The sequence below is a fragment of the Calidris pugnax genome, unplaced genomic scaffold (genome assembly GCF_001431845.1).
Source record: "Calidris pugnax isolate Ruff unplaced genomic scaffold, ASM143184v1 scaffold60, whole genome shotgun sequence".
NCBI classification, from domain to species: domain Eukaryota; kingdom Metazoa; phylum Chordata; class Aves; order Charadriiformes; family Scolopacidae; genus Calidris; species Calidris pugnax.
This window is the reverse complement of record NW_015090831.1, coordinates 4571191-4593988: the sequence shown is the minus strand read 5'-3', so window position 1 is coordinate 4593988 and position 22798 is coordinate 4571191. Positions and strand designations below refer to the sequence as shown.

At 40.1% G+C, this 22798-nt stretch overlaps 1 protein-coding gene across 1 annotated transcript in view; it reads left to right on the top strand.

Annotated features, from left to right (window-relative positions):
- The window catches only part of SPOPL (speckle type POZ protein like), a 36732-nt gene extending 31821 nt beyond the window's left edge, over positions 1 to 4911 (top strand). Inside the window, exon 11 of the mRNA XM_014941185.1 lies at positions 618 to 4911. Coding sequence (XP_014796671.1) covers positions 618 to 762 — 145 coding nt within the window. The 3' untranslated portion in view covers positions 763 to 4911. The remainder of the gene's footprint in view (positions 1 to 617) is intronic.
- Positions 4912 to 22798: the final 17887 nt, after the last annotated feature.

The window sequence follows — 22798 nt, the reverse complement described above, 5'->3', positions numbered from 1 at the left end:
GTAATCCATGGTCTTGTACTGAAGAAAAAGTGAATATTCTCAAGTATGCTCCACTGGTACTCACACTGCGAGCTCCCAGTGAAGAGTCTGTAGTCAGCCAGCTAATCCGTCATCGTGGCTTTTTCTAATATATGAACTACATCATTTTTGCTGCAGTTTCAGCTGATTCATCTTGTCATCCTTCCCTCTCCTCAAATTGAGCATGCCCTTCTATGTAATGAGATTATCATGTCTACCCTTGCTTTTCTTCTCTGCACTAGACCTCATTTTCCTTTAGTTTTCCTCATCATTTTTACTGTTTTTCCTGAGCAATTCCAAGTCAGTTATCTTAACACAGGGCTCAGTATTGGATGCAGTTCTCTAGCTGAGGCGTTGCTGACACTGAGTAGAGCAGAGTTAAGTGCTCTGTGTCCTACATGTGGTGATATTAATGTACCCAAATTGCAATTTGCACCTTTTTTCCAATGGCATCCTTAGTGGCATTTGTGAAGTCTGTTGTCTCCCCGTGCTCAGCTGCTCTTCTGCAGTATTTCTGCCTTGCCTGCTCTTCTCCACTGTGCATTTTGTGCCTTTGGTTTGTAAAATTGTGTGACTGTTCTTAATACTTCTGTTTTCAGCCAAGCAACAGACATAATGGAAACAGCAGGCTGGAAGTCCATGATCCACTCCCACCCTCACTTAGTAGCAGAGGCCTTTCGTGCACTAGCATCTGCACAGTGTCCACAGTTTGGCATTCCACGCAAACGGCTAAAACAGTCATGAAATCTTCCATGAACTTTAGAGAAATTGAATTGACTCTACTCCTCCATGTCCAGAGGTGTTTTCACAAACCATAACAAGAGTTTTTGTTATCCTTGTCCACAGAACAGAAGCTGAAAAAGCCTATTGTTTGCTTTTCAGATGGATAATTTATGGTTTAATCCTCAGCTTTAAATTAGACTGATTACTCTAATTCACTGAAAGGCCTTAAATTATCTTCGATGACTCTCTAGTCCATATAGTCTAATGTATCTTGATTTTTTTATTATTATTTTTTAATGTGCCTTGTCTTTTTGACTAGGCTCTGCAGGATTGCACTAGCTCCATAATGCAGTAAAGTTGGTAACTGAAGATTAATTTTTTGAAAGGGATCTTCCATTATTTTCAGAAGAAAAAAAAAAGATTATAGTTTGGTCCTGTGCTAACTGGAAGGTTTTAACTAGCCTCTCGTTAAAAGCGCTTGAACCAGAGGCACAGTGTGTACCTTAAGCAAGTGCTAAATATAGAGAGAGCCTGTTTACCTTCAGCGAATGCCTACAGGCTATTTATGGCAATATACTGCTTTGAACATAATTTATTTTTCATTGTGGGGGCAAATATGCAATGGTTTGGCCCAAAAATGTATTTTCATTACAGTTTGTAATGCTTATTGTGTGTGTGTCAAAGCTGTCCAAACGGTAAAAAGAAACACAGAATAAACCTCTTGTTTGTGTTTCTTTACGGTCCATCATTAGTTTACATTTAATGCAGAACTGAATGAGAGGTAAAGACTTCAATGTGAAAACAGAATAATGTTGTATATGGAAAAAAAAATATATCCAACATGTATGGTTACATAGAAGAGTAAATGATGCATAGAATGACCAAATGTAAATTGAAGAAATGGGCCAAATGGATTCCGAATATGCACTTTTAATGTGTAACTTTTGTATGTTGTGTGGTACATATATATTTTGCTTTTGATGAATTAATGAGGTACAGGTAATTGTGGCTTAACTTTTTAGATACATTTTGAGATGCCCACAGCCACATGGGATTTAGTTTTGTTAGAAAAGAAAGGCATGTCTTTTTAAGACTCAATTGAAGGTGGCTATTGCAAGCTTTCATATTTAAGTAACAGAATATTTTTTGCTTATTTGAAAAAGGCATGTGAATGGTGAAACTTGGAAGGGATTTTTCCCATCTTGATGTGTGCGCGCGGCTTCCATTAACACCTGAGGAGGTTATGTACACGTCAGGAGGAATATTTCCCTGAAATGTCAGATGGTATTTGCAAGCAGAGACTTGCTCGCTCTTGCATTTCAGTTATTGTACTAGCATTGTGGATGGTATTGAAATTCTGCATAATGTGAAAAGGATGAAACATTTGTAAACTGCTTGTCATGGGCCAGTTCTTTATTATATGAACCTTAGCTTTAATATCAACATCCTCAGTGTTTGATAGCTTTGTTTACAATTGGGAGGAAAAATCTGCAGTAGTGCACACTCTAAATGTTTCCTGAGTTATTGCATTGAGTTTACTGTAATAGTGATAATATGCTATATTTCTTTTTTGGGAAGACTTGGGTTTAGCAGTGGGGAATGGGAGGAAATCTCACCTAATTTATAAACCTATTTACGTAAGGGTTTTTAGTTTGCCTATTTAAAAAAAAAAAGAATTATGCAGGGGTGAGAGAGGAAGAATTTCAGATTGTTTACTATCTTAAAATCTATCTCCATCCTCATTTCATTGAGATTCATCTGAATGGCTCTGAAAGAAATTTTTAGAGGAAAGAGTATATAGTTTTATACTTTGGCATCTAGTGAACCATTAGCAAAGGTAAATTGGAAAAAATGCCCAGTCCACTTTTGAAGAATAAAATAACCTCTAAACATGCATTTTCTTCTTACCTTCTAAATAAATCTTTATGATGGATAAAGTGTAAATCAGAAACTTTAATAGTACATAAGGCATCAAATTATATATTTGCAGAGATTTATCCTTTTATCAATTTTTAAATATTTATCTAAAAGAAGGTGTCATAAGCATTCTTCACAATAAGATGTAAAGGTAATTGGTCCCTCCAAAATAGTGATGTTTTTGCTGCACTGTGTAATGCATTAGGTCTATATATCCTCATCACTGGTAAAACTTGCAGCTCTAACATATGAAGTGACTTGAATATTTAATGCTGTAATGATTGTCCAGTTCAGCTTGTTCTAAAGCATAACAACATACAGTAAGCGAATGGAAAGCTTAAGGACTTTTATCAAAATTTTTTTTTTTAGAAGTTTAATAGCACATTTGTACCAAAAAAGTGTCAGACACTGTGCTGTAACATTATCTACATCGTAGAGCATCCACTTTTCCCGTCAGGCAGTGTATACCATACATTACACTAACAGGAAAAAATAATCAAACCACCATGATAATTGATCTGTTTAGATTTGATTTTATTTATTATGTATGTTTTCAAGGTTTGTCAGCTCTTAAGAAAAAGGTAAATCAGTTGCTGTATTCTTAAGTGAGTGCACTAATTATTCACCTCTTCTATTCTTTAATTAACTCCGTGCAGTGTTCTCACTGGAATGGGATAGCTGGTAATTCCAACCTTCTCCTTTGGATTCAGTAGCTTGTTTTCATTCCCCACATCTCAAGAGCTTGCCCTTCGAAACCTCAGTCGTCAGTTCTAAGTGCAGCAGGTAGAAAACTATCTAGTACAATGGACAGGTTTTTTTTCAGGCTGAAATCTTAGGGTTTTTTCTTAGTTTTATATCCAGATTAGGAATCTAATGTATGAAGGTGCCATGTTTTGGCTTGCCAACACTACTCCCTTGGATATATGTGAACCACCGCTTCCATACTCTTCTGGGGAGAACCCTGCATGTGTCCTGTGTGTGCGTGTGTGTGTGTGTGTGTATGACTGTGCGGTGTTTTTTGTCAAGAATGACTTTCTAAAAATAAGGACTCAATTTGCTGTCAAAATGCTTTTATGTATTATATATATTATTTTTGTTTTCCATTTGAACCTCTCCTAAGGAGACGCTTCGGGTGGAAGATGCTTCAATAAATAATCCTTATTTCCTAGTCCATTTACTGCATGCAGAAGTATGAACACATTGTGCCTTTTTTAGGAAACTGTTGTAATGAAGGGAAGATTTAACAGGATACAAGGTCTTTTTTAAAAGGTATTTTTAAAGGTGAAGGAGAGTGCTCTTTGATACACGATTGAGATGGAAAAGTTACAGATTACCCATTTGAGCTCTGTTGCATGTTGATTCTTGCTTCCTCAATTCAGTTTCACTGGGATAGAAACAACACAAAAAATGTGGAGTAAGTATTACAGATACAAGTTGAGTAATGGTATATTTTTGTGAAAATGTGAAAATATTTGCTGTTACAAGATACGTGTATGTCAAAATGTGATAGTCATGGACACAAAGTGAGTTTTAGCAGTTGCTCTAGTTCTGATGTTTTTCTGAACATTGAGTATAAAATTCACCTTTGCATAGAAGGTCAGTAGAAGACCTACACGGAAATTATGTTCCTTTTAAATCCTCATGGAAAGGTTTCTCCCTTGGGAGAATAAAACTACGTGCAGTATTTGAAACTGTGTTTCATTAAAGACAGTGACTTGCAAATGTGAGGTATTGCTACCTGAAATATTGTTGCATTTTGTTGAATTTTACAGTTGGTTAAAATTCCTAAGCTTAATTGATTATTATTTTTTTGGTAATTGACAAATGGAATGTTAACTGTCCTCTTTGTCCGGTGTTGATAGCATATTTTGTGCCGAGCTCAGCTCCTTGGTGAGCGAGACACATTGACTTAGTCTCATAACTTGGCTTCTGCTTCCAGTAAATGGACTATGTTTGTAAAGGGAATTCACTATTTCAAGTGTTTTGCAAGGAACTTCACCGTATTTGTAACCTGGTTTTTGAAGGCTTAAGATCAATGAGTCCTGTTTTAGAAATTAAACCAGAGAAATGGCTTAGACCTGTTTTGGGGTGGAAGTGTTTAAGAGAATTCAGATGTGTAAACAGTTGTATCAAACCATCCAGCCTTTTTTTATCAGCTGATGTTAATGGTGAAATACTTTTTGTACCTTGTTGCTGAAAATATTTTTGCGTTTCAGCACATCAAGTTACAATAAAGTTGTTACTTATACAGAATGTGTCTGTGTGGCTTGTATTTGTTTTTTTCTGTATATGTTCACGATGGCTACCTTTGCTTCTCTCCTTTGAGAAAGGTATTTTACCAGCACTGCCAATCAGAGTGTGTAAAATACATTGCTGCCCTTGTGGAACCCCCCTTTTTTTTTGGGAGAATCCTATTAACCTTGCTCTGATTTCCACTAACTTAGTTATTTCTGCATTTTGACACTTTCAAATAACTTAAAGCTCCAAATATATAACTTGCATATCTGAGAAATGACTGCCTTTACACAGACTGTCAGAACCGGTTCTTAATAACTTAAAGCTCCAAATATATAACTTGCCTATCTGAGAAATGACTGCCTTGACACAGACTCTGTCAGAACAGGTTCTCGGTGGGAAGAAAAGTTGATCCTGTGGTAATGAAGATGGGCTTCATAGTTTCTAGGAGATTTGGTTTCTTTTTCCACCTACCATTGAAAACTATTTTTTTTTCTTGTTGAGGTTTCTTTTTCCACCTACCATTGAAAACTATCTTTTATGTTTTGGGTTTGTAATGATTTGTTATGATTATGGGTTTGTAATGACTATGTACAAAAGGAACGTTGCTTGTCTTAGTTATGGGAGAAGTAGTATGTAAGAATAATCTATAGAGGTAGTTGATGGGGTTTAATATGTTTATAGATATTTTGCACAGATTTGTGGGACTGTTGATATGCTGCACTGTGTGTATTTGATTTTGGACGTACTGAACTTTGGAAAACCATGAAGTCAAGGTAAGTTACTTCACAAAAAGTGGCACAAGTCTTTTGAACAAATGCAGTTACCTGTCTTGTGAGGATGGTGAGGATGTAGCATCTCTTCCAAAGATAGCTTGGATGACAAGTAAGGGTACAGAGCTGTCATCCCAGGGCTGTCTTGGGTGTCTTAGCGTAGCACGTCACTGTTTGGTGTGGAGATACATGCAAAATTCTCCATGTTTGCTTAATACATACACCTTAAGTTGCTCTGCAGTGTTTCAGCTTAAAGTTACTCATGGGGCTTGTATCACTAACTGATGCCTGCGCAGGCATTTTCAATGACCTCCATGGTAAATGCAACTCATTATTTCTGTGAATGGTAATGAAAATTTTTTGTTTAAGTCCAGATTTTTAAACTGATCTTCAATTTTTAGGTAAAGGATATTAAATTTCAGTGATAGGACAAGAGGAAACGACCTCAAGTTGCACCCAGGGACAATTTCAGTGATAGGACAAGAGGAAACGACCCCAAGTTGTACCCAGGGACGTTCAGATTGGATATTGGGGAAAATTTTTACACTGAAAGTGTTATTAAGCACTGGAATGGGCTGCCCAGGGAAGTGGTTGAGGAACCATCTCTGGAGGCGTTCAAAAGACGGGTTGTCACAGTGCTTAGAGACATGGTTTAGTGATGGTTTTTTTTTTAATCAGAGTTAGGTTGATGGTTGGATTTAGATGATCTTACAGGTCCCTTCCAACATAGACAATTCTATGATTCTACTTCTTTTTTTCAGAAGGCTATATTTGTATCCTTAGTCTTTCTGAAGTAGTTTTTCTTCCGAGAAGTTTACCTTGTCATTATACAGAAGTCTTTGTTATTCAGCTAAACAGATTAAATTAGCATTGATTAAAAAAAGCACCTGTTTTCCTTCTAAAATGAATTCTAATAGGAAACCGGGCATATAAAGTTTTTCATCCTTTTTTTTAAACAGAAGCATTAAACTAAAAATAAAAAGATAAATATAGTGTCAATCTCTCTGAATCTTGGCTTAACTGAAATACTACTAGTATAACTTGTTTGTTTAGCAGCTTTCTGAGACTTCTCATTTGAAGTCCAGTGAATGTCCTTTCCTTTCTATAAAAGAGGAAAGCTTCAGTAGTGAACTCAATTGGTTAGATGTGCTCTTAGAGTAAAAAGCATCTCTGGCTGTACAGCATTGGCAGCCCCGCCGCATGCTGAAGGCGTAGTTGGATGTCTCATTGAGTAGCACCAGCTTAATTTGTCCCCGTTACTGCCACTACACGAAAAGTATTTCAAAGTGCAGCCTGAGCAGTCACTTCAGGTGAGAAATACCCATTAAAACGTGTCTTTGTGCCACCTCAAAATTCATAGTTGTTATTGACTAAATGTGACAACTTGCATCTTCTCTTTAGCATGAGAAATTCTGATTTATTCTAGGATCTTGCCTTAATTAGTTGTTATTGACTAAATGTGACAACTTGCTCTTCTCTTTAGCGTGAGAAATTCTGATTTATTCTGGGATCTTACCTTAACTCACTGTTTTATTTAATAAAGAATCCAGTAAGTTTAGCTATGTTCTACATAGAAGAATATAATCTTTTAATATTAATGTTTTTCTATGTTTTAAATGACTTCAGTTACAGTAAAGAATCCAGTAAGTTTAGCTATGTTCTAGTAGAAGAATATAATCTTTTAGTCATAATGTTTTTCTACTTCAGTTACAATTACTATTTAAGTGAGAGTATTACCCATTCCACTGCAAATTTAACTTGCCATGTTTATTAAGTAAATTATATTCATGATCAAGCTACTTCCATTATACACAAATAACTTTGCACTTAAGATTGTGATGGTATGGCAAGAGAGAAAATGCCGTTAATTACTGTTAAAATTAGGGTAGTTTTGAACAGTTCATCTTTCTGCAAACTTTTTGGTAATTTTTCGCTAGAGGAACATGTTTTTATTGTCGTCAGTTTCAAAGATTCCTTCTTTGTTCTCTCAGAGAAAGCTGGAAGAAATACAAGTGCAGAAGTCAAACGAAGCATTTCAGATATGATGGAAATGACTTGCTTTTTCCACTACAAGCACTGCATCTAGGCAGAAAAAAAAACCCCAGACTCAGCTGTGACAATTCATGAGTGCTTTGGAAAAGAGAGAGCATTCCAGTGGTTTTTAAATAAGTTAAACAGTATGTGGAGTTGATGCTTTAAGTGTAAAATTGGGTTTCTTGTAAGTCAAGTATAAATAACAGAAATGAGCTTGTGATTCAAGGCTCAGGAGGTGAAAAAAATAATTTTGCAGAGTTTGCTTGGCCTTGGCTTACAGAGAAACTACCCAAGAGTGTTTTGAGTTCTTGGTTAAAGTATTTTGAAGGAGACTTGGATCCGTAGCAATTTGTGGTGATCATCCTGCAAAGCAGAGCGTGGATTTGATTTCCTTTGAAAACATTGCCTGACGTTACCAGCTCTGTCTGCCGTTCTCAGTGGAGTTGGGAGGAGAAGGATATTTTTGGGCAGGTACTGTATTTCAATCAAGGGTACCTATATAATGAGTGAAAAAATCTGTGCTTTGCCAAACTTATGCATGTTTCATGTGTTGGTAGCGATCGTCATGTAGAAAATAAATTGCACAATGTCAAACTTCGCGTTGCTGATGAGAGCAGTGGCAATTTGTGCTGCATTTTAAGCAGTTCTGGGTTTTGACTTCCCACGTTTCTCGCTGCATAGTTGACTGAGCCATTTCAGTTAAGAAAGGTAAATTTTGAAGCATATGCAAAAAATTCTAGTAGGGTGACTTCTTAGAGCATAGAAGCTTTACCTGCAGGTTAACCTCCTATCTTAATCTTAATTGCCCAGTGAACTGTTTAAGTTTTTCATTTTTGAGTCGGTAACTTTCTGTAAGCTTTACAATTAATATTATGTGTTATTTACACATCATTTTCTAACGCAGCTGTGTTTATAAAGTCTGGAAATTTTAAAACAAACCACCTACTTGTTACTGAAGTATGCAACTAAAATGTTTACTTACTGTGGTTAGCAAAGACTAAGTCTTGCTAGGGTAGTTGCACCATCCCCAGATTAAGAGCCGTGATGTTCTCCATAAAACCCACACCATGTTTTAAACAGGGAAAAAAAAGTCTCAAATTTTGCATCTTGTCCCTGTCAGATCTTGCAGATGGGCTGTTTCTTTCAGATAACACGTGTCGGAGTTCTTAAACTACCAAAACTTCATTTCTGCCTTACAGTGGGACTGTTTTATTTTGCTGGATTGAAAGAGTCTATACCAGTTTGACTTAAATGGGAAGGATTATGCCACCTCCCAAATAATATAATTAAATACAAAATACCTAGTGAAATTGCAACTGATTTATAACAGAATTTCAGCAAGTTCAAATCTCCTAATTAAAAGAAATGAAGATGCAACTTTTCTTTCTAACAGCGCCTTTTAACAAAAAAATGTATCACGTCAGATGTAATCTCAGCACAAACTATCAGAAGGGTTAAATTGTGTACTAGATTAGGAAAATAGGAAGTGTTTTACTGCTGATGCTAGAAAAGCAGGCATCTGCTTTTGACAAGCTGACAGACCAGAGAATTGAAACTTAATGAATCTTAATTCTTTGTCATGTACTTCAATTTTCTCAAATTATTTCTCCAATTAGTTCTAGTCTTTGTGAAGGAATGATTAATGATAATTAATACATTCTTATAATTTGCATATTCAGGCTGCAGTGTTTCTAAAAAAAGTGTAGATTTGTGTATGTGGGTGAGCCAGTTCTGTCTGTTATTTCTTTGGAGTGTTGGGGATTTTCAGTTTGTATTTTGAGTTGAACAGGGAGAATATTGTAGAAGCATTAGATAATTTAACGTGCTAACTCCATAAGAACTAATTTGTGTGTGACCCAGGTCTTGGCTCTTTTCTGTAAAGCAATTTCTTCCCACCTATTCCTTAGTGGGCAGGGAAGGGATGCAGATCTGTCATCGGGAGCCTTAACTCAGCCTCGGGTCTACATCAGCTTCGGAAAACATTTAGATCTGCAAGATGGCAAAAATGGGTAAATCCTGATGTAGGGCATCTGCTCCTCATAGTTGGTTTGGTTTGTGTAGTTTTTTTGATTTTTAGAGTCTCTATATGCCTCCTTTGTGTTGTCACTCAGTTTTGTTCTACTCCTAACACGCACACATGGAGGGATTTATCCAAATATGTCATCATATGAATTTTGTGTTTAAAATCAGTAGCATAAGGGGATTTTTGTAGCCGTTGGGGTTTGGGTTTTTTTTATCTGCATAGGAGCTCAAGCTTTGCATGCTGCTCTGCAGGTATCTAAATTTTGACTTTTTTTTTTTTAAATTGGTTTCTGCTTAATTGGTCTTGCCTCTTCGGGTACAAATGCTTGTCCAGAGGAAAGAACTGAGATCAAACAAAAATATTTTCTCAGTAGTAGAAAAAAAAGGGCAGTAGGATAAAACATGGTAATAGATTGGCAGGAAATGGTTGGTAGAACTTGTAGAAGTGTTGGGGTGTATACACCAGGATGGGTTCTGCTCGTAACTGGTTCAGAACTCCTCAGCTGGTGGTGCTGATGAAGGTCACCACAGGAGTGGGCAGGAGGGTATTTTATGACTAGTTTATGTTAATATGAGGTTTCAGTTTAATGTTGAGAAATGTTAAAAGTCTGGTTCTTTTTTTTTTTAAAAAAAAAACTTATAATCATCTGTTGAGTGTATTCCATGTGGTACAAAACTGAGTGTTTCTAAGTTGGGTTCATTTTGTGTAAATAATCATCTCTATATTCTTTGTCATAATCATTCTGTGAGCAGTCATTGTATTTGCTTTAAGTCAGTGCTATCAGCAAGTCCATAATCTTCCCTCGTTGCTTGTTTGCAGAGAGAAAACTAAACATTTGTTCCTGATTCCTCCAAATAAAAATGTATAGGGGAAGGTGCTGCTGCACTTGGGACTGTCTTTACCAGTAATCCTTGTTTGTGTTTTAGCATGAATTACAAAGATGGAAAGAAGTTTTTCCTGGCATCAATATTTTTATTTCATTCTTTAAAAGCACACACAGAAGCCAGGGCTGGCTCAGCAGTGTTCAGTGCCACCGAGACCACATCGGTAATAAAAATAAGAAGCTTATTTAGCTGCATGTAAAGATTCCTATCACAGAACCATCAATAGTGCGGGCATAGTTTTGTAATCTTTACTTGCCTCTTACAAAGCTAAACCTTGAGTATCAGAACTGACTTCTGTTCCTGCAGATAAATGGAGTTTAAGCATCTAAAAAGGAAATAAACATCTTAAAAGGAAATAACAGTTCTCCTGGAGGAACCAGGTCATTCACACTTAATTTTTGTGTGTGAGCTGTTGTAAGTGGGAAGATCTTCTGCAAACCAGAACAGTAGAGGGACAATTGCAGCTTGCTTTTGTTGTGGAATTTTTCTTTTTTGTCTCAAGCAAATATTTGAAATGGAGGATTCATAAAATAATCGATAAATAAGAGTAGGCACAGGTGATGAGTGCTTCTATTTCCAGAGGCTTTGAGCTGGAAGAACAAGTTACAAAATCTGTTTGTTAGATTTGCCTTCACTTGAAAAATCATTTAAAAAGAACCATTCTTCCTTTTTTTTTTTAAAAAAAAACAAACAAACCACCAGTAGTACATGTTTGAAAATGTAGACGTGAGGAAAATTCCAAAACTCAATCAGCTTTGGGAGATTATGTTTAATAAAGAAAGAGTATGTGCAAAGTGAAGGAAAAAAGCTCGTAAAACTTTGCACTTAGAGCTGTTAGTACCGGTTCATAATTTGTAACACTCATTAAAACTTTGTTAAACATTTCATGCAAACGTCTGAAGTGTAGGAAAATAATGATTTGAGCAACATCAAATTTGGGGGCTGTGTCCAACTTTTTAAGATGCTTAAAACTGGTCAAATTTCCAATGGGTGGGGATTGTGAGTGAGTTGCAAGAGTTTTTGCCAACATCTGGGAATATAAGCCTTGCCTCTTCAGCTTCCTCCAGTCCAGAGTGTTGACCTGGACTGTTAACCTGTTTGCTTTCTTGCATCTTTTTCTTCGTGGTGGCAACACCCCATTTCTTACCTGTACCCTTTGGGTGGGTAGCACTTTTCTAGGGATGTAGAAAGAAAACTCTTCACTTTGCATTGTGTCTGCTACTAAGATGTCTCCAAAGTAACTTTATAAGTTGGTTTGACAAAATGACTGTGAAGCATCTTTTCTCCTCTGTCTGCTCTTGTAAAGTATCTCCCAATCATCAGGTGTCATCTCGTATTCTGTGATCACCTGAAGGTCCGCTTTTTTGTAGGGGATTCTACATGCTCATGGGAAATCACCTTAAAATGGTTAATTACAAAGGTTTTCGAACTGCTACCATAAGGCACTGCTGGTTTGGTTTACTCAGTTATCACTGGGGACAATTCAGTGAGGAATCATCAGGGGATTCAGAGAGGAAAAGGCAGGTGTGATGATAAAATTTGTTTTCTGAAAATGTTAGTTCAGGAGTATGTTTCCCTTATTGCAAAAATACATTAGCCAAATAGACTGGCATATTTTGAGGTTCAATATTATGCTTTTGTATCCTGCAGTAGATTAAAATGTCAGTCATATTGTCCATATTTCACAGTCCTCTAGAAGCCCCAGGGAAGGTGCACATGTCTCGTGGTACTTATGTCCCGCCAATAAAACGACCGTCTAGAAGGAAATCTGTGCAGGCCGTACAGCAAGATGTCAAATTAATTGTACTGAAATAATGAGTTAGCACCAAATGCTAATTAAATATTGATGAAAGTCATACTTTCAATTATCTTCATTATGGTGCAATGTTTTATGTAGACATGAAGTGCTGGGAATGTGGGCATGTATTATTATTACTCTTGTCATATAAAAATACTAGAGTTATTTCTCTTCTCTAAAATCCATTTTAAATGCACTGGAGGTCCATGTATAGTATCTGTTTCACATAGTAGTTTTTTCTAGTAATTTTTTTTGTGTTAACCCTTTTTCTTTCTGTTAAAAACCCTGTGAAGCAGTAATCTTTAATGGTGAGGCTTTGTAAATCCAGGTTCTGCTGCTGCTAGCCCATAGCTTGCTGTGGTCTGCCCCCGTGGCTTTTCTCTCTTCTCTTTTAGCACACTAAAACCTGGTGACTCAAACCTGATGAGTCTTGCTATGATGTTTAGCAAGAGTTTGAGCTTATTAGCTAAAATCCTTTTGGTTCCTGAGGAACTAGGGAAGAAAGTCATCTTATCAACAGAAGGTTTCTGAGCATTTATTCTAATTTAAGCCCTCCCTCTCTGTTGTCTTCACAAGGTTTCTTTGCTTGGCTGGAGACCATGAGAGCTCACGGCAGGTATCTTGCTGCAGTTTGGCTACAGGAGCACAGCTGGAAGGGCCAACCTTGGGGTCAATGAGGAGAGCAGCTGTAGGGCAGCACAGCAGAGAGGAATCCCAAAAGCGTGAGCCTTACAAAGTTGAGTTGAAGCAGAGAGGGACCAGTAGGTAAGATGTTTGCCAGGATGCTGTGCCTTCAGGAGAATGGGATGGGCAAGAGCTGCTCCTCTCCTGGTATATTAGCACCAGGAAAAAAGCTTTTCAGAAATTAGAGGACAGCTTTTTGGGAGGGATCTCATTACTCAAAAGCAAGGGTCCAGTACTATGTGTTGCTAGGACTTAATTGCTTAGAGACTAATTGGATAAATGATAAGAATCCCAAGAACAGTCCTACCAGAATATTATTTAATATACAGTTGCCTTTGGGGAAGGTGGACAAACTTAGCACAGAATTCACAGGTCAAACACGTACAGTAGTGTGCAGTCTCATTGCTCTCAAGTTCCTTTGGGGTCTTCTAGAAAAACAGAAAAATTCCTTCCAAGATTTCCAAAGTCTTCCTGGAAAATGCTGTCTTAGAACTTTTTTTTTTTAAGTCTAGGAATTTCTTTTTTAATCAACAAGTAGAAGGCATACACTGAGGTGAAAACAAATCCTTTCTGGAGACTTTGTGAGAGGAAAAAGCTTGTGCAGGACTGCTTGGGTGGGCTTCTTTCCCAGGCTGGGCTGGAGAGGAAGACTACTGCCATCTCTGAGTAAGGAGATGTTAAATTTGTGCTAGTTTGGGAAGGAGAAAAAAAAGTTTTAATGCTCTTCTTTTGTCTCTTGGCCATAATTAGCAATCTTTGCAGCAGGTGAATATTAAAGGTGCTTACAGCAAAGCCTCTGTGATGTACTGGTGTGTGGCTGTGCCTCCATCTGGTGGATGGGCACAAAAAAGCCCAATCCCCAAGAGCATGAATGCTTTTCATCACTGGAAACTTAAGAGTGGAGGCAGGTGGGAGATATATAATGAGAAAGGAGGGTGCAGAGCTTTTTTTATGGTGGAGGGTGCAGCCTTAGTGCCATTGTCCAAGTATAAACTGTTGCTAAAAGATAGCTGTGATATTATTCGCTGTGGAATATGTGTGAACCCAGGGAGAGGCGTTTGAAAATTACCAGTGGTGAGGGATGGCAGAGCAAAAGGAGCACTTGAGCTGAAGAATAGATAATACCCAGTGGAGCAGAACTGCGGTACCAGCTGCTGAGAGGGTAATTCAGTGCTCATAATGATTTCCAGCTTCACTCCAAAACTATCACTTTGGAAGTATCCCTCATCTAAAGTACAAAGTTTCCCCAGACCATCAGAACAGAATCTCTCCACACCCTGAGCATGTGAAATTAATGACTGAATATTATGCTGAGAGCCATTTAATTAAAAACACTTTCATTAATAATGCAGTTGGAGAGTGTATGTGTGTTATGTAATTAAAGATAGTACATCAGTAAATGATACTATGCAAAGCCAATTCAAAAAATTCAAATGAGCTGGTGTAACATAAGGAACTTAATTCAAGTGGGAATAAAAGTCAATGTGAAATAAGCTCCGAGTTTGTCCTGGAAGCTGCAATTAATCTGCTTCTGGCAACACAGTTCAATACTCGTATTTTAAATAAGGGGCTCTGCTTGTTTTAAAGATAACTGGTGTAGTGAATCAAAATATATTTCTCTCTTTGCTCCTTTTGCCAAATAAAATATATATTCCTTAAGGTCTCGACACACCGCTGGCTGCCCTAACGGGTCTGGGCTGCCTGGCACACTGTTCATCTCTGCTTTGAGCAGTCAGGTTGTGCTTGGCTGTGGCAAAAGACTGTGGGTCTAGTATTTATGGTATATTTACTTTAAAACCAAGGAAAAGAAGAGGGTATTCCCTTAGGACAGAGTAATCGCCTTGCATGGCATCGCCTGCAGGAAGCTGGGGTGAGCAGGCATCTGGCTTTACTTTGGCTAATCCAAATCTGCAGTGATTGAAGTCAGAAATGCTACAGTTAAATATATCTGACATGAGAAGTGGATTGGAATTAAGTAGTCTTTAAGTACTATATAATAAATAGGCTTGCTTATCGTCTCCTGTATGGCAACTTGAAATAGGTAAACCAAAGGATTAAAAACTGCTCAGAAATCTGTGTTAAATATTCCGTGCTGGGGTGCCAGGTTGGCAGCTCAAGCCTGCTCAGCATCCCGTGTGCCTCAGGTAGTCCTGGAGAGAAAAGGTGGTGGGAAAGTGGAAGGGCTGTTGGCTTAGAATAGACTGAAGGCTCCTCAGGGATCAGTTCTCATACGAAGCCAAAACACATGCTCATCTTCAACGTGGAAGGGCTGTTGGCTTAGAATAGACTGAGGGTTCCTCACTGATGAGTTCTCATATGAAGCCAAAACACATGTGCTCATCTTCAAGCTAAATCAGCTTGACATTAGTTTAAAAATCTGAACTGATTTTTTGATTATTACTATTTTTTTAGAACAGGCTAGAAGGAAATAATGTGCATTTTTAGGCAAGTAATTGGTAACGCTGCTGTTGCCCTGTCCCTGGGTTAACCCAGAGCTTGGTCTTCCAGAGCTGGCACCGGTGCAGGGGGCTGGTAGCCCCTGGTGGGAACCAAGCCAGCTCCTGCAGACAAGGTCTCCTGGTCTGCACCATTGTCTTCTCCCTGCAGCTGTGGGAGCAGCAGCCTCATGTCCACCTGCTGTCAACAAGGGGTGTTTTGTCTAGGGGAGAGAGCCCCAAATCCTCTCCAGCGAGGAGATGCTGTTGTCATGCTCTAGAAGAGCTTAGAGTGAGTTTTATTTCCTCAGGGGCTTTGGAAGCTTGGATGGAAGGGGGTGCAATCACTGCCCACTCACCTAAAAAACTCATAATTGGGACATTACCCTGACTGTAGTAGCTGCTCAGGTGTTTATCACTTTCATCACAGGGATGAAAACAAGGGTTGCAAGAAACCTACTGTGATGTTCCCAAGTCCCAGATGGGAGGAAGAGAGAGGTGGTTTTGAGCTTGCCTGGGACTGTCTGAGTGGTAGGCTCCAAAAAAACTTGTCAAGGTGTGTGTAGCAGGGACACCTATAGAGTCTGGGCACCTGAAATGTGCCCTGTGCCAGGCTTTGGCACCCCTGACCCTCTCCCCTGATGGGTCTGCATGCTGGTGAGCAGCATCACTCCTGTCTGTAGGATCTCTAGATCCCAAATCTTGTTTCCTGGGAATTAACATTGACTGCAACAGAATCATAGACTCATAGAATGGTTTGGGTTGGAAGGGACCTCAAAGATCATCGAGTTCCAACCCCCCTGCCATGGGCAGGGACACCTCCCACCAGACCAGGTTGCTCAAAGCCCCATCCAGCCTGGTCTTGAACCCCTCCAGGGATGGGGCAGCCACAGCTTCTCTGGGCAACCTGTTCCAGTGTCTCACCACCCTCACTGTAAAAAATTTCTTCCTGAGATCTGATCTGAATCTGTTTTCTTCCAATTTAAAACCGTTTCCCCTTGTCCTATCATGACCAGTACTAGAAGATCTAAGCAAATACCCCAATAACTTTAGGTGCTTTTTTTTTTACTTTGGCCATTTTTAACTTCAGGGCTAATTCAAATAACCTCCGAGTCTCATATTTCACTGTTCTCTTTCCTGCCAATTTGGAACCAATTATAATGTATCACCTTTCAGGAAGATCACCAGCTTATTTGGAGCTGTTAAGATAAGGTAGCCAAAGCTTAATTGACTGCGTAGCGATGAAAGAGCCACGGACTGTCTGGGAATTGAGGCAAGAGAATAGAGAAGTGGGATTTGGGGTCTGAGGTGGCTAAAATACAGAGCTGCCAAGGGCAGATGCGCAGGATGATGATTGAAAGGAGATGTTGGTCTGGGATCAGGCTGGTAATAAAACTGTCTTGTTTTCTGACAACATTTAAAGTGCGATGGGAGTGGTGGGATGTCTGAGAAAATGTTTCAGAGGTGGATTTTACACAGTTTCTCCCCTGTTGCTGCAATCCAGCTGTGTCCCATGGTGTCCCGTGCCCTGCGTTGATGGCCTGGCCCTGGGTGAGACCCACCCCCTGGCTCCTGCCTCCTCCCAAACCACAGGAGACAGACACCATCTCCCCATCTGCCAGCTCCGTGCTTCCCACATTGCTCCTTCCAGTTGAAGGTGGTTGAGCCTTTGAGCAAAGGGAATGCCCATCATCTCTGAACCCTCTCTGTAATTTCGCTTCCTATTATCTGGGTGAGGAATTATGGATGTGCGTTTCTCAGAAGATAAAGAAAATATATTAAAAGGTCCCTAAACTAATGGATTTTTCCTGTTTTCTGACTTTAGGACAAAACCAGAGAGCCGTGTCTGTTTGACCCACTTGGCTCCTTCAGTACTGTTGCATAGGAAGGCGCTGGCATTTCTTTTGGAGTCTTGTTTCAGAGTCCTGCCAATGTGATTTAGGCAGAATTTTTTTCTTCCCTGAGTTAAAGTGTTTTCCCATGAACATAATTGCTTTTTAATTGGGCTGCAGCTGCTGCTGGATTTGTGCTGAGTTGGAGACTGAATTACCTCTTTGGAAAAGCATTTTTTGTGGGTTTTTTAATTTATTTTTTTTTTGCCTTCAAAATTTAGTCTAGATGCCTGGGGGATCTTGCTTGAGAGTACCAACAGCTGGAGGCTTGCTTCTGACTGAAAACCCACTGGTGTTTTGGGCTGGAGAGCTGTGACGTGGTCAGTCAGAGCAGCCTGGCAGGAGGATGCTGTGCCATGCTGATGGCAGGGTCCAGCAGAACCCGCTCATCTCGCATCCCTTAGGTTGCAGATCTGACCAGGTTTTGCAGACCTGTGCTCAGCGACCCTCCAAGTGAGGTGTGGTGTGACTGAAGTGGGATGTTTCAATTTTTTTTTTGCCTTCAAAATTTAGTCTAGATGCCTGGGGGATCTTGCTTGAGAGTACCAACAGCTGGAGGCTTGCTTCTGACTGAAAACCCACTGGTGTTTTGGGCTGGAGAGCTGCAACGTGGTCGGTCGGAGCAGCCTGGCAGGAGGATGCTGTGCCACCCTGATGGCAGGGTCCAGCAGAACCCGCTCTCCTCACATCCCTTAGGTTGCAGATCTGACCAGGTTTTGCAGACCTGTGCTCAGCGACCCTCCAAGTGAGGTGTGGTGTGACTGAAGTGGGATGTTTCACGACATCTCACCTCTTCTTCTGGAAAACTAGTCCCTCAAATCTCCCTTCTGTGGAGCTGGTGTGTTCCTTGCATGTGCAGCAAGCTGGGAGATCATGAAATAGTTTAGGTTGGAAGGGACTTTTAAAGGTCAACTGCTCCATCCCAATGATGCACTGAGCAAGGACATCCTCAACTACATCAGGTCGCTCAGAGCCCCGTCCAACCTGACCTTGAATGTTTCCAGGGATGGGGCATCTACCATCTCTCTGGGCAACCTGGGCCAGCATCTCACCACCCTCATTGTAAAAAAAAAATCTCTTCCTTCTTTTTATCGAGTCTAAATCTTCCCTCTTTTTGTTTAAAGCCATTACCCCTTGTCCTGTCACAACAGGCCCTGCTAAAAAGTCTGTCCCCATCTTTCCTGTGGGATGTCTAGTGAGATGTGGTTTAACTTCTGTTCCTTAACTCCAGAGACCTGAATCCTCCAGGGGCGTGATATAAATTTGTGAGTTTTATTTTTGTTAATCTGTGAGTGTAATCTGTGATTACACTAACTCCCTATTATTTTTGTTATCTACTCTAGTGCAGGCAATACCCTCTAAGTGTAGTCTGGTGCTGGTTGCCAATCCATGAAAAATGTCACTTTATTTGCTAGTTTTAAAACAAAGAAGGAAGCTGCTTTGGCGGGTGCGTGTAAGAGGTGCTCACAGGAGAGCTGGGAATGGCAAAGTCTAGTTTTGTCAACTGAGACACCCCCCTACAGCTAAAAATCTACTTGATTGATGTGTGTTTCACTGAGCTACTTAGTTATATACGACTTGTTATTGTCTTTTCAACTGTGCATATTTGAATAGGGACGGTGGTAATGACAAATCATTATTATACTATAAATAAAACATTATCCAGATTATGCTGGTCAACAGAGCGTAAAACAAATAGCAAATTCTAATGTCCTTGAATTACAATTAAAAAAAAAACCAACTAACAAACCGAGGCAGCAGCCCAGGATGCTGATTTCCACTGAGCACCTCCGCCTGCTTGCGCTGAGTTTCTAATGTCCTTGAATTACAATTAAAAAAAACCCACACAAACCAACAACCCAAGGCAGCAGCCCAGGATGCTGATTTCCAGTGAGCACCTTCACCTGCTTGCGCTGAGTGTTTCCAGTTGCATCAGGGGGTTTGCTCTTTTCGCACTGCCTGGTAAATTCCCCCCTAAAAAAGAAAATGTAGCCACCCCAGGGAGCTCACAGCAAATGAAGTTTGGCTTTTTTGCCCTTTTTTTTCCCCTCTGTCTTGCTCACCGCTGTAGTACAGCGTTGGCTGCTGGATGGAGGAGCCTGGGAACCATCCCCAGCGCCAGGGTGATAGGGGGCCAAGGGGCTCAGGGCTGGATGTGACCACCAGTCGGGGCTGCAAGGAGATGAAAGGGATCCAAGGGATGAAATTGTTGAGGGGAAAAGAAAATCCAAACAAAGTTCTTTCCCTATTCAAATAGAAATGATTAAAAAAGGAGATACTGAGTGTGCGTGGTTCCCGCAGCGCTGTACGGTGGGGCTGCCTGAGGAAAAAATGCTGATATTCATGTGTGTATCATGAATTAGCTTTTTATTGGGAATTTTTTACAAGTATATCCATGGGACAGGGAGAAGGATAAGAAGGATATTTAGTAAGGAGTTTTATATCAATGCAAATATGTATTTAATATATGCTAAACTATATTGTTGAGATTTGGCTTAAATTTACGGCCTCAAGTTGTGCCAGGGGAGGTTTAGATTGGATATTAGGAAAAATTTCTTCTCAGAAGGGGTTATCCAGCATTGGAATGGGCTGCCCAGGGAAGTGATTGAGGCACCATCCCCGGAGGTGTTCAAAAGATGGGTTGACATGGTCCTCAAGAATATGGTTTAGTGATTTATTTTTTTTTATTGCTTGTTTCTTATTTATTTTTCTGTCAGAGTTTGGTTGATGGTTGGACTAGATGATCTTTAAGGTCCCTTCCAACCTAGATGATTCTATTCTATTCTAAAGTATGTATATTAACAACTTTTAGATTAGGTTGTTGTGTTTATAAGTCAATCATGCCCTCTTGGGAAACTCTCAAAAAAAAAAAAAGGTATTCAATCTTCCAAACTTATTTTAAAATCCTTTGAAGAAGAGCTGTGAGAGGAACACTCATTGAAATTTGAAACTTGTCTTAGTCCCCTGTTATACAGGAAAATGTTGTTCTAAAATATGGCCCATTCTGTGTGAAATAAAATCAAATTTAGCTCTGTTTACATGGGCAATGTGAAATTTGACCTAATGAAGCCTGTCACTTCCTTTGATTCATTGCATTGGGTTTTGCTTACCTTGCTAGGTGTAAATAATTTCTTTTTTAATCTGATTTTGACTGCAATAAGAATGCAAGTGCTTTTCTCACAATTGATCTGCAAAAAAACCCACTATAATAAGCCATTTTAACAAAAAAAAAAAAAGGTATTCAATCTTCCAAACTTATTTTAAAATCCTTTGAAGAAGAGCTGTGAGAGGAACACTCATTGAAATTTGAAACTTGTCTTAGTCCCCTGTTATACAGGAAAATGTTGTTCTAAAATATGGCCCATTCTGTGTGAAATAAAATCAAACTTAGCTCTGTTTACATGGGCAATGTGAAATTTGACCTAATGAAGCCTGTCACTTCCTTTGATTCATTGCATTGGGTTTTGCTTACCTTGCTAGGTGTAAATAATTTCTTTTTTAATCTGATTTTGACTGCAATAAGAATGCAAGTGCTTTTCTCACAATTTATCTGCAAAAAACCCCACTACAATAAACCATAATGCTTTTAAGCCTTTTTTTTTTTTTTTAAATATATTGTGATTGGGAAAAGTGTGGTGGTGAGTTCTCTGGGGTGATGGGTTTGGTCCCAATGTTCTTTTTTTTTTTTTTTTTTAAATATATAGTGATTGGGAAAAGCGTGGTGGTGAGTTCTCTGGTGTGATGGGTTTGGTCCCAAGGCTCCCTCCTGCCCTGGCTGCCAGCCCCTCTCTTTGTGCTGGGGAGAGTGGTGGGAGCTACTGCTGTTGTCCCACCATCAGAGCATCACCACACCGGTTGGATGGTGCTGCTGAGGCTTCATTTCTCCCAGGGGAAACACTTGGACTATATTAAAGCCAACGCTAAGTCTCCAAAATCATCTCCTGGGTGCCCAAGCCCCCTGTGCTGTTGCTTCTTTCAGCAAACTTTGACTTTCACCAAACTGGTTTGTGTTTATCAGAAGTGGAGGGAGCTGAGAGGCTTTGATGGTGGTCACTCTATCACTAGGAGGCTTGGGGGTGGGGAAAGCACCTTGGTGGGGCTCACAGGTGAGAGACAACAGCTCTTCCCCATGCTCTGGTGGAGGACAGGCTGCAGCTGGTCCCAGGAAGGCAGGACTGAGAGGGTCCAGGTCTTTTTTTTTTTTTTTTTTTAAATATATAGTGATTGGGAAAAGCGTGGTGGTGAGTTCTCTGGTGTGATGGGTTTGGTCCCAAGGCTCCCTCCTGCCCTGGCTGCCAGCCCCTCTCTTTGTGCTGGGGAGAGTGGTGGGAGCTACTGCTGTTGTCCCACCATCAGAGCATCACCACACCGGTCGGATGGTGCTGCTGAGGCTTCATTTCTCCCAGGGGAAACACTTGGACTATATTAAAGCCAACGCTAAATCTCCAAAATCATCTCCTGGGTGCCCAGGCCCCCTGTGCTGTTGCTTCTTTCAGCAAACTTTGACTTTCACCACACTGGTTTGTGTTTATCAGAAGTAGAGGGAGCTGAGAGGCTTTGATGATGGTCACTCTATCATTAGGAGGCTTGAGGGTGGGGAAAGCACCTTGGTGGGGCTCACAGGTGAGAGACAACAGCTCTTCCCCATGCTCTGGTGGAGGACAGGCTGCACCTGGGCCCTAGGAAGGCAGGACTGAGAGGGTCCAGGTCTCTGGCTGCTGCAGGCTGTTTCTCTGGTGGCATGGCACCAGCCTGAGCCTTGCTTGAAGAGCCTGAGAGTTGGTTTAGGTCAAAAGCTGCTAGTTGGGTCCATACCTTCTCCACGTTTGGGTGTTAAATCTATTAAAATACTTGTCGTTTGATTCATAACAGCCTTTCCCTGTGAATCCCCAGGTGTTTCTAGAGAGATGTTTGTTTGCCAAAAGCCTTGGTTTGTCTCCCTGAGGTCTGGAAACCTCAGCCCGGGCCGTGGCTGTGAGATGATGTCCCGGGGGGAGAATCCAGCTCCTGCTTTCATGAGGGACTCGGCGGGAGGGCTGAATCAGCAGCGAGCTGCCCCATCTTGCAGCGCGTTCCTGCTCGGGAGGAGCTGAAGCAGGTTTTCTCCTTTGGACTAACCCCTTTGCTTCTGCTCTGCCTTGCACAATTATTAAACAGCTCACGATTGTCTTCGTTAAAACATGCACTTCATTTCTCGAATATCCTGAAATGCTGCTGGAGCTATTCTGCCTAGGCTTGTAGCACCTAAATATCAGCTCCCAGAAAAACAAAATTCCAGCTGGGGAAAAATGCTCAGTGACGTGTGGCAGAGCCTTAGTTTTACTTTGTGTCTTTATACATTTAAAAAAAAAATATAAAATAATCAAATATGCCACAAGCGAG